We start from the raw sequence: 12,319 nt of genomic DNA, 5'->3' as shown, positions 1-12,319 counted from the left end.
ATTTAAAGTAATTTAGTATATGTACATATACAATATGTCAAATTTTTTAGAAACATTATTATGCGATTACGCTTAAAGTCACATATGTACTCTTCTATAATTTCTTGTTTAAAATCAAAGGAAAGCTATTTATTTTTTTTATTATATAATGATATATTATGTAACGATTGATATTTATCATTTTTTACATGCATCATTTAACTTTCTATTTATATAATATAATATTATTCGTTTCGTTTAGATTATCTTATTTTATGATCAAACCTATATCTGTAAAAAGATCAGCAAATGGAAAACACAAATAATATCTTATATTTTGAAATGTGAAACCATTTATCGCATGTCATAAATTATAAGTATAGTGCTTCATGGAACACAAAGTCAGTCGGTATCTGTTTTATCGATTTAGATTCATCCCCTCGATATTAGCTCAGAAGGGCGGAGTGTCAGTTCTGCTGGATTAGCAACTATGACCTTGAGAGCAAAAGGTCAAATGTCTTCGTTTAGTGCTAGGTAATCGTTGTATAATACTGTGTAAGGATTTTCCATGTAATATGTAGTTGAACTATATATATAACAAGACTGAATTTTTTTATTTGTCATTAAATTTCTCTGAAACTATTTTGTTAACTATTCTTTTAAATAATTTTGTTTCTAAATAGTATCGTAATTTAAATAAAAATATGTATATGCACATATTTATATATTACTTACACATTTTTAAAAAGTAAATACATTTTAAAAGTAAAAATTTTAAATGTACTACGAAAAATGCCAAAAAAAGAAAAATATAGATAATATATAAATTATTGATATATAAAATATATATTTTTTAATAATTTAATTAATTCAATTTACTGACAGATAAAAGTTTGTTTAAAATTTGTTTAAACCTCTCAGAAAATGGAATCTCGGAGAAATGATTACGAATAGAAAAAAATCGGCGTTATTAACAGAAAACGATATTTTTATATATTTTAAACGAAGTCGTACAATCTTTTATTTACAATAGTCCGTTTGTATCGCAGAACGAGCGATTTATATATACCGTATGTATATATAATATATATGTATTATGTACAATATATATATTTATATATATTTATGATACAGTTACGCGTATGAAGCAGTGAACGATTTGAAAACTTTCGAGTAGAGAGAAAGGAAGCATTACGAAGAAATATATATATATATGTGTATATATACATATATATACATATATATTTGTTCATTTATATATTATAGATCATTTTTGCGTATAAGAAAAAAGAGAGAGAAAGAGGGAAATAATGTCGGCATGATATACATGTCCAGCTGTAGTAAGTGCGAGTACTATTACAGTAGTCAAATAACATCATCATATTACGAGAGGACATATAATATGTAAAGTTAATTATCGTATAATGTTTGCATGCACACGCATTTTCAAATCGATCAAAGACAAATAGCACTTGATCGGCTCGATCGTTACTTTCAGATCGAATGTAATAGCTAGATCGTGTATGGAAATAGAATTTGTAATATCTCGTTTTATTATATTATTCAACTCGTGCTTGATTATATTATTTGTCAGTTAAAATCGCTTGAATAATTTTTACGCTACATTTCACCCTTGCATATCATCTCAATACATTAGAATTTGTTCACCTATCTAAGGAGGAATCTCAAACAAATATTTGCACTTTAAACCTTTTCGCGATAAAATAAACTTTCTATTTATATTTTCTAAAATTGTATTGTACAGATTAAACATATTATGCTCAAAATACTTTCATGTTAAATATATGTGCGCTATTATTTTTCTTTTTATATTTAAACAGTTTCGAATCGTTTTTAATTTTTGTATTTTTTTTTATTTAAGATAAATTGGAGAATCTATTTATTCGAATACTGGAAGATGAAGAAAATTTTAGAGGTTTCATAATTTTAAATTCTTTGTAGATTGCCATGTTTAAGCAATTGAATGAAAAGAGCCCTATCCGCTTGAGATCCCCAGTCTATGATACATAATATTCTCTCGCATTACTCTATAAAAATGCCGCCTACGACGATTGCAATCGGCTAGTCGAGCTAGCGACTTTAATTGGCACTAAAACCGATACGTGATGCGAGAGTTATATATATGGCTATACGCGAATCACCGAGATTTCTAGATTGTCCGCGTAAAAGCTTTCCTGGTATTTCGCTCGAAAGCTTGAATCTTAATATCACACAAGAGTTCTAATTCTAACCGAAAATCATAATCTTGCGATGACTCGACGGCAAACTAGATATTGCATTTGTTGCGTTTTGCGAAAAGCGTATTACACAAATAAATTTGATTTGCACCGTCGTTTCGTTGATTGTGAGCATCTTTGAGCAAGATTCGTCGCAAAAAGGAATGCATGAGAAGACAAGCAGAGAAATTTTGACTTGTATTTCGATGCTCCAATGGTGTTTTTCGAACGCAATATTCATCTAAAATGTGATTTTTAATTTTGATTTCTTTTTAATATATGTTACATCAAAATGTTAAATTTAATCACACGCGTGATTAAAATTGTCCAAATTGTCTGACAAGAAAGAGAATTGAATCAGAATGCAATATTGCATAGTAAATAACGAGATAAAAATCGATAAATATCCGCGATTCGTCGACGATCAGATGATCTGTTCGTAATGGAAATTGGACTAGCAAGCTTCAAATGGGGAATGAGTGCCAAAACGCAGGTTCCACGGGAAGCTGCTGCCTCGCGGGAGCAACTTCTAACGTCAAGGATACCTGAGAGTAAGGCCGAGTAAGGATTCACAACCATACTAGATGTAAAGGGTCACGACACAGTTTCCATAAGAAACAGCTTAGAAACAAACGTTATTCAAATTTATCGTATTTTTCAAAATAATCAAAGAATTCTATAAAATCAAAAACATTTCAAAAAATATATATTAATTAATTTTACATTACTTTATATGTCTTCCCACCTGAATTGTGCTTTAGTAACATCATCAGAATAAAAAATAACTAATTATCTATATTATTTAAATAAATTTTTAATTATTAAACGAATCGTGAAGAAAATTCGATAATGAACAACGTCGTTTCATAGCTTATGGAGAACGTAGGTCGCATTTCCTCTTTTGAACGATCAAATTAAAAATTCTTTTATATCTTTATATGCGACTATAAACTATGCGCACAATACATACCAGCGTTCTCAAGTGAAGTTTTATGCATTAATTATATATGTTTAATGCGCGCGTATATATTCTCTCTTTCATATATTTATATATCTTTTCTCTAACTAGAATCCACGACGTGACTTGCGTCCGCGTACAAAAATCGTAACAACTCTTATATTCGATTTCGCGATTGTATTACGATCGGTAATATTCACAGACTTAACTTACGGTCTAGTCTTAATTTACGTTTCTTGGTGCGGAAGCGGATTTTGAAAACGAATCGCGTCACTTGCTTCACGCTTTTTTTCTCATCGTATGCATTCACAAGTTCCATTTGTATCATTTCTCAATATGATAATTGCTTTCCTCTGATATAGAAAGTCTCTATGTAGAATGTACATCATAATTTTATTTTTTTTTTCTATATTATGAGATAAAATTTCTTTTTCCATTTTTAAAATACATCTCGTTTATGCATCTCTGCAATCGAGGATTGGAAAATATATACGAAAGCAGTCATCGCTTGTCTATTTGCGAAAACGATCGCGCAATAGGAAGAAATCTATGTGTAATAATTCGACTGGAAAGTGTGAGAAAGGGATACAATGAAATAATAATTTCGAAGACGATAGTGATTTAGTGACAGCGAGTAACGCGATTAGCCCGATAAGGGTCCGCATTGGAATCCGTTTCTTCGTGAATTGCGCCGAGCCGCGAGCTCGCACTGCTTCCATCGATACTTCACGAAAGGGCAGCTTACGTGACTTTAGTCGTAAATTCACGGCCGTATAACTTAGTTCTAAACTCGATGCTGCTGCTGTAAAAAACCTAAAATCTGTGCCGTTTAAAAACTATATATCCTCTTGTTTGAATTATCATGTAAATATTGCAGGAAGGCGCGCCTCTATCACGATTAAGCTCGAAACACATGAAAGCTCATTGATTTCTACAAAATTTCCGAATATCAGCACGCTGCGAATAATTTGTTGAATAATTTAACAGACATTTGCGTTTCGCATGAACGCGAATTAGCATTTTCGATATCGGTATCAATTATTATCAATATTAAATTAAAATTTGCATTGCAATATTCCCTTTTTATTTTTAATTAATGCATTATAACACTTCCATATGTTTTGAACCATATACCTCGTCGAATACTGATAGATAATTGAAAAGTCCGTGCTCTCACATATCCACGGCCTACTTTACATCATAAATTTAAGGTCTAATCTTCGCAAAGTCTCGCGCGAGCGATTCTTTACGAATGATAGTCTCCGATTAGTGATTTTGCTAATTTTTATTTATGTTAATCCGACATTATTTTTATATAGAATAAGTGCATAAACTAATTTCAGTGCACGATTGTAATGTCGAGAGAAGAGAGAAAGAGAGAGAAAGAGAGAAATATTTTTATATATCACTGGTGTAAACCTAGGCGCATGTTTCATTTATTGAAAGCATGATCCAGGATAGATTTATAGAACAAAGTAAGTCGGATGTTAGCGTTAGAAGCAAGAATTTGAAGTGAAACTCGTGAGAAGCGATAACGAGAGACTCATTTGCCCGCTCTTCGCAAAAATTCTTTTCTAAAAAAAATCGCTACTCTCGATCGCTTAAATTTATAAGGTAAAGTACGCTGGAGCCATTCGGAGATTATTTCGCTGGCATCACTCCCGCGCTGGGGGGTGAGCCCTTGGTAGCAGTCAGTATTCCTCTTCGTCTTCCTCGAACTCGTCCTCTGCCAAGATGCTGCAAAAAGCGGAAAGTCAGAACGATATTGCGAAAAGGGAAAGAAAAATAAAAGTCACGTAAAATTACTTTGACAATTAAATCCTATAAATCGTAAAATATTTGAGTGTCAAAAATATGGAAAAAAATTTGAGAAATATAATCTCTTTTAAATTGATATAATTCAAAAGAATAAGAAATATATATGCAGGCTGTATCTAAATAAATGAGAAAAATTTTAGGAGATGATTCTTCGTCGAAAATTAAGGAGATTTCTTATATAAACACGTACTCTTATATCTCTCCCTGAGGAGTTACACTTTTCTAAAGAGTAAATATTTGGTTTTTATATTTTTTCTCAAATTTCAGACAAATTAAAACAATGAAACTTGGTAGATATTTTCTATTTTATTTTTTTCTCTCAGGTAGAGATATAAGGGTATATATTTATCCAAGAAACTCCCTTTAATTTTCGACAAAGAATTATCTCCTAAAATTTTTCGCACTTATTTAGATACAGCCTGTATAATATATTTAAGAAATTTGAATGCTTGATATTTTTGATTTATAGCGTTCGATTGTCGCCCACCTAAAACGTGAAAAAAATTCTGACAAAAAATAGGATTTCTGCTAACTGCCGATCGGGTGCTACATACATACACTTACTCTTCCTTTCTAGCATACTTGTCGATGAGGTTGCGACCTGGACCACCACAGGTTTTGCCCATCGGTGGACAATACCAGTAGCATAACACGCCGAGAGTCGCGGCGAAGAGCACTATGGGCACGATCAAGGCCAAGACCAAGTGCCTGAGATTTTGATCCCACGAATATCTGCGGATATAAGACAGCACGTTACACTTTAAATGAAAAATCGATACAGAGAAGCTCGCTGAAAATGATACCATGATGAGTTTGAATTTCCACATTATTTGATCGATCGTACCTCGCAACAACCGTTTCTGGATGCGTTCTGCTGTAGTAGCAGGGAAATATCTTTCCCATATTCGCATAGGCGTATTTCTTCGCGAAAGCGGAACAGTTGACCGTAGGCGGGTAACCGCAACCTTCCGTGTTGACGAAGAATTCGGTGTCGGCGACATCCCACGGCACCGAGCCCGAGGGTTTCGCTATGAACTCTTCGTACGGGAGTCTGGTGTAGTTGACTTTAATCTGATGACAACGAATCGCGGCACTGGTGCAACCTACAGCGACAACACATCGATATTATAATACATTTGGATGCGAAGAAATGAGATTCCGAAGATGAGATCTCAGACTCACCTTCCCTGCAACTCGCCCACGAGCAGTTCTTCAGGCCCTCCGCGTAAACGTGACTCGTCGTGACGCAGGCAACCGCGTGCGGCGAAAAATCCGCCAGGATGGTGGATATCGCCGGCTCGACGACGAACGGTATCAGAAACAGGAAGGCGAAGACCGCGAGGATCGCCGTGGTGCCCATGCAGACGGAAGTGTAAAACTTGGCCTTCTCGATCATGGCACCGATCTTGGACTCCTCCACCTGGACGCCCATTATCACCGTCGACTCGTCAGACTCCATGGTGGCGGCCTTTTGTGGGCCACGTGGGCCCTACTCGTGACACTTGAAAATACTCGGGAAAATGCGGACAGCCACGATTCACGTGGCAGATGGAAACGTGCGTTGGATCAACGTGTTTTATAGTCTTACCGCATCTTGATTCGCACCATGAGTTTTGCTTGTCCGGCTACAGCGATAATGGAAATAATTTTCCTCGATTCTCTGATAACGAAAGATATAGGAATGTTATATCTGCAACGCGGACTAATCAAGTGATCTGCGGTGCTGAAGAGAATAGAGACTTAAGACGCAAATATATGAAAGATTGAACAGATGTAAACTCTAATGAAGTATGGTGTAATCAAATAACGGATTAATCAGAAGTAAAAGTCAATTTTAATTTGAATAAAGAAGTGTAGGAGTTATAAATATAAAAATTACGTCGACTTGAAAAATTCTCTAAGCTTTGAATATAATTCTTGATATGGAGAAGGTCTTCGAGCTTATGTAGGCCGTCGATATTTCTTTAGATCGCTCGTGTATCTATTTGTGTATATTCTTAATGATTACGATGAGTAGAATAATTAAGTAAGCAAGTTAATCGAGAGCTCGTCTCGAGTCGATCATCCATCGGCAAGGCGCGTCTCTTTTATTGTTGTTAATCACTCTTGGCTACTGATCACTGGCAAATCAATCAGAAAAGGGGAACCTCTTAAAAAACTACAAATGTGTCGTGTGTGAAAGATGTCAAAACTCGAGTAAATCTCCTCGTTACTTTGGTGATTACGTCCTTTTCAACGAGAGAATCGTGCTGAGTTATACGTTCGATGTCGTGATGTCGTCTCTTCATGTCACATAAGCATGCATGTGCGTTCTTCCAAATATTTGGTGCAGGCAGTGCGAGTAGATAAATTCTTCTTCTAGATCTTTTGGTACTCTTTGTTGTTTAATCGTTTCTCCGTTCGTTTCGCTTAGGTTTCTTAATATCTTTGCAGGAATGTGCACGTGTGGCTTTTTTGTTTTATTAAGTTGCAAGATGAGAATTTTTTGATCACGCGTTCCCCCCCTCCCCACACCTCAGTAATGCCCGCGCAGGGAGAATATCGACTGACGAGCCGGACTCTCCTCCAGGAGGGGAATGCCTGTTAACACAACATTAGACAAATATATGTATTGCATAATTGCAATCAAAAGCACCGTAATTGTCTATCTATCGAGGAACAATTTGCAGATTTCTCGTCCCGATTTTATATAATCTTTTGATCTTTCGACTTTGTAGAATAGCTCGATATTAAAGGAGAACACGCGTGAGCTCTTCACATATTTTATAATGCAGCTTTCAACTTTAATAAATAGCAACAATATATTAATTTAAGAGTTAAATTGAAATATCATAATAGCAAATGTATTTAAGGTGCCATGACAGATTTGAACACCTCTATAATTATTTTGTTGTTAATATCCTAAGATTTATATTCAAGATTGTTTTTATATATTAGAATATATATATCGAGTTAAATATTAAAGAGAAAAAATACATGTCTCTTAATTTGCAAAATTCTACAAAAAATCCAAGAGCTCATATCATTTTTCCTTAGTATCAAAAGATTAAAGAAAATATTTTATAATAATGCAACATTGGAAAAAAAGAATTCAACATACTTATTCTTTAGGTCTACAATTTATATTTTATTAAAATTACAGATTCTCTTTATATCATGCCATGCTATATATATTATATACACATGTGTAGATTTAGATTTATAAACTAAGAGAAATTGTCTACAATGACAAATTATTAATTATAATGTAAAAATGATGATATTACTATACGACAATCGCAAAATGATTATACTTTGAATTTTCGATCGAATGAGAAAGAGACGTGATTATCAGCTATATAAAACTTGAAAGCCTCCTTTTCAGCTCCGAAAGTGAAACTTTTTCTTACGTGACGGATCTCAGAGCGCCATAACAGAATCTCCTCCGCCAGCATCCCCTAAGTTACCCGACGCGCTCCTCTCTATCGAGACCAGCGTGCCGGGCTTGCCCTTGAACCTCATTTTAGCGTCGTCCCCGACGACGACTGTCCTCTGACAGAAGATCAGAGTCAGACAGCTGACGACAAACAGGATACTCGGCACGATTAGGGCGGCCAAGAACTCTTTATAAGTCGCTTCGAGGTTGAAGCGAGACACGACTACGTCCGTGTTGTCCTCCGCGTAGTAACACGGGAATCTAGCACGGGCGTTATGATCGGAACCGTCCTTCCCGTACTCGTGGAGAAACTCCTTGCACTCGTCCCGAAGCGTGTTCACGCATCCCTCGAGGTTAATGAGCAATCTGCTCTCGTTCGCGATGATCAAGGTGTGTTCCGGCGGCGCGACTAGCTTGTTGACGTCCAGCGGTTTCGTGGCGTATAAATTTAGGTAGGACAGGTACGTGAAGTTGGTCAAATCGGTCAGTAGATCCTTCTCCAGCACGGAACCGTTGATACAATCCACGGCCTCCACGCCCTGCGTGGAATTGAAGATCCCGTAACAGGATGCCATCATGACGTCGCCGCGATCCTCGTGCCAGATCTCTCGATTACTCTCCACGTCTATCGCGCGCTCGCACTGGCTCAGGTACACCTTGTCGCCGCTCAGCAGGATCATATTCTTGTTCCTGGTCGGGATGTCGACGCACCTGCGATCGCAATTGTACGGGGTACGTATGCGCTCGCAGGTGCCGCGATTACAGTTATACAGACCGTCTATGTCGATGCAAGTGATTTTGCCGCGACGCCCGGAACACTTGAGGGGCGGATCCGTGTCATGGAACATGCACTCGAATGCGTCGGTGATGTTGATGCAGGTGCCCATGGTGCAGTTGAAGGTGCCGGTTAGATTGCGGCACTCGTCCGCGATGCACTTGGACCGTTTCGCGTTCTCCTGATCGATACCGTAGCACGTTTTGTTCGTCGTGTTCGTACAGTTCGCCAGTAGGATCGTCGAGCCGTTCCTACGTAGATTCACGTGAATCTGCACGCACGGCCCGGACGTCTTGGACAGACACCACTCGCCGCAGCTGCCCCAGTCGCAATTGTCGGCGTTCACCGCGCGAATCGTTGTGCACATCGCGGGGACCTCGCTGATGCCCGATTGAAACGCCCGTCCCGAAGGCATGTAGATCGCGACTGTCAGGTACACCAGCGCGACCGAGGACAACACCATCGTCATCTGGCAGATGCAAATCGTGCCGCAGATGCGGCCATCCTGCGGCGGTATCACCAGGTTCTCCACCGGGACCGGCTTCGGCATCCTGCTCCGGTTGAATATTGATTAATTCGATCAATCGATTTCACGCGCGATTCTTCATCTTACACGGGCGCAAAAGACGTGTTATTGCGTCTAGTTTATTGCGTCGAATTCGCTACTTTATATTCGCTCGAGGTTGAAGTAAAGTCGTCGATGATTTAATATCTGCTTATGGAGTTTATAAATCAGTCGGAGATTCTTGATATTTTGCTTCAGCATTCGTAAACATGGCGATTCGAGTTCTCTAGCATTCTGATAAGATACGACGAATAAAAATCTTCAAATCGTACATATCATTTATTTGTTTCGAGCTGTTATGTAAGTTGGAAACTCTTATCGCTCGATATAAGACCCGTTTCTCACGGAAGTTTCTGGACGGAGAATGAAAATTACCTTAAGGGAGACAGCTTTCTTCCTCAATCGGGGCGGATTTCTCAGAGAATTTCAACCACCAAGAGCGGCCAAGAGTGGTTGTACTTCCTGCCCGCACTGGGTTTCTACATCTTGCAGACTTTAACTATATAAAACCGCTCACGTCGTCGCAGCATTTCGTTGTTACATCGCAAGCGGAGCTTCGAACTTTGAAAGATACGTGTTAGCACTTAGCACTGACTTCTGCCTTTCTCCTGAAGAATCCCGAGGTCATCGAAGCCCGCCCTATCTACGTAGAGCGCACGTTTGCATCATCGGTTTCACGTCAGAGTTCCACACGCAAGGGAAGTCTCTCCTTTTTACCGCAGGACGAGTCCACCAGCCGCGCGCATATTCTATCCTGGTCCTCGTGTGATGTGGCACCCTCACGGAGAGGGTTGCATCGATCGGCGTCGCAGTCCGCGACTGCGCGTCGTCGAACTGCAACGTGCGCTGACGCTTACCGCAGTTGACGTCATTGTACGCCGCGAAGACGCCTAAAGGGCAGGATGATGCGGAATGATCTTCAGAGACATCGCCTGTATTTTTCCAACTTTTTTTTTTGGCACGTCAAATTCGTTCCGACGAATTTTCGGAGCGAAACAGCGACGTTTGTTATTTTTTCTTTGTTGTAAAATATTCATATCTCAGTTTGCGAGAGCACTCGAATAAAATTTCAAATTTGAGGCTCCTGAATTAAGTATTGGACTGATGATCGGCGTTATTTATTTATTTATTTTTTTTCGGAGAAAGTTTCTCCGAAGCAATCGCGATAAAATCGTAAAGAAACTGTAGCAGGAAAATAAAGTAGGCTAAAGCGAAATATATATCAGAGTTGAAAATGTAGTAATTCTCAGTTGTTTTTGATACAGATGTGAAATTAAGTGTACATATGCATTGCGGTTGACGGTCTATGTAAAGTTCCTCAACTAGGTCGACAACCATCCAGGAGCTCGATTAAAATAATCGGCGATTCCATAGCAGGCAGCATAACTTTTTCATTCTTCGTATTTTCAATTGTAATTCGAGAGGCAGCTGTGACATTATACGAGAATCGATTTATTAGTCTCTTCGATATTTGATTTCGCAGATCAATTCTGAGAACAAATTCCGACGGACATTTAAAGAAGCCCACGTTAGGACTGGTGCGCCAGTCGTAAACTTTTATATAAGTCTATATATCTTTTCTAATATATCGGAATATACGTTTTCTCTAAGAATCCCATAAAACGTTTTATATAACTCCGAAATATAAATGTACAATCTCATGTACTCTCGTGCACATATATATTTCTGACTTCTCCATGTTACTGGAATTTCAATGATCCTTTCAATAAACAAGAACTATTTGATCTTCCTCGATGAATAAAAAAAATTCATGACACAAAATTCCTTTCCAAGAACGAGGCAACCACGTCTCTTTCTTCATTCCGCTATGCAAAACGAACCTGTGTCGTGATATCGTGACACAGTTTCGCTAATGACCTTCGCGACATGTAAAGTTTGACTGGAAAGAGAAGGACAGAACGAGAGAAGGAGGACGCTATGAGAAAGTGCGAGAAAGCGAAGGAAAATAAGGTTTACCGCGTTCTCGCATGTAATGTAACATAATTTTATCGAGCGCTAAGCTCTCAGACGGTGTGGCGCCTCCAGTTTTATGCGGCTTTCCACAAACGCGCAGCACAAACGCGCGTCCATCTCTCGCCTATCGTTTACCGCATCGGTGCACGCAAGTCGAATGTAGCGCGCATATCAACATCAATATTTCGTATCGATTAGCACCAGAATATATTCGGGCGATCTCTGCAGTAACTGAGTTATCTGTGCTCTTTGTGTGTGAGGCAAATTAAATCTGTACAGGGTGTTTCTAAAACTGTGTCAGAGATTTTAAGAGCAATCTTAAAAATGGGTGAAAACATTGAAAAATATATTACAGCTTTCGAAGACTTTTTCACAGAGAGAGAAAGACTTTTTCGATTTTTCCCCAACTTTAGAGAATTATAACTCGGAGAGAAAGCATTTTTGGATCCATGTTTTATACAAACTTCTTTTATTTAACATTGAAAAATATATTATAGCTTTCGAAGACTTTTTCACAGAGAGAGAAAGACTTTTTCGATTTTTTCCCAACTTTAGAGAGTTATAACTCGGAGAGAAAGCATTTTTGGACCCATGTTTT

At 37.9% G+C, this 12,319-nt stretch overlaps 2 protein-coding genes across 2 annotated transcripts; both read right to left on the bottom strand.

The window, feature by feature from the left end:
• Positions 1 to 946: 946 nt before the first annotated feature.
• Teh2 (tipE homolog 2 phospholipid transfer protein) lies at positions 947 to 6,737 on the bottom strand. Its single transcript, XM_029303095.2, has 4 exons — positions 6,175 to 6,737; positions 5,837 to 6,095; positions 5,557 to 5,724; positions 947 to 4,911 (listed from the first exon to the last, which is right to left on the bottom strand). The coding sequence occupies exons 1-4, from the start codon at positions 6,449 to 6,451 to the stop codon at positions 4,866 to 4,868; spliced, it is 750 nt and encodes a 249-aa protein (XP_029158928.1). The 5' UTR covers positions 6,452 to 6,737; the 3' UTR covers positions 947 to 4,865.
• Positions 6,738 to 6,803: 66 nt separating this feature from the next.
• On the bottom strand, positions 6,804 to 11,378 carry Teh3 (tipE homolog 3 phospholipid transfer protein). The gene is made up of 2 exons (XM_029303091.2): positions 8,382 to 11,378; positions 6,804 to 7,572 (listed from the first exon to the last, which is right to left on the bottom strand). Exon 1 carries the CDS (start codon positions 9,730 to 9,732, stop codon positions 8,392 to 8,394), a length of 1,341 nt encoding a protein of 446 aa, XP_029158924.2. The 5' UTR covers positions 9,733 to 11,378; the 3' UTR covers positions 6,804 to 7,572; positions 8,382 to 8,391.
• Positions 11,379 to 12,319: the final 941 nt, after the last annotated feature.

Source organism: Nylanderia fulva, unplaced genomic scaffold (genome assembly GCF_048542155.1).
Source record: "Nylanderia fulva isolate GAGA-0341 unplaced genomic scaffold, ASM4854215v1 Scaffold8, whole genome shotgun sequence".
NCBI classification, from domain to species: Eukaryota; Metazoa; Arthropoda; class Insecta; order Hymenoptera; family Formicidae; genus Nylanderia; species Nylanderia fulva.
Note: the sequence above shows the minus strand (reverse complement) of the source record. Positions and strands in the feature narration are given on the sequence as shown.

Bases quoted from the DNA above. Each gene is read 5' to 3' on its own strand.
- Teh2 (XM_029303095.2), bottom strand. From the start codon at position 6,451: ATGGAGTCTGACGAGTCGACGGTGATAATGGGCGTCCAGGTGGAGGAG. The intron at 5,725-5,836 runs GTACGATCGATC...TTATATCCGCAG, and splicing joins CCAGAAACGGTTGTTGCGAG to ATATTCGTGGGATCAAAATC. The intron at 4,912-5,556 runs GTAAGTGTATGT...CGCTTTTTGCAG, and splicing joins AAGTATGCTAGAAAGGAAGA to CATCTTGGCAGAGGACGAGT.
- Teh3 (XM_029303091.2), bottom strand. From the start codon at position 9,732: ATGCCGAAGCCGGTCCCGGTGGAGAACCTGGTGATACCGCCGCAGGAT.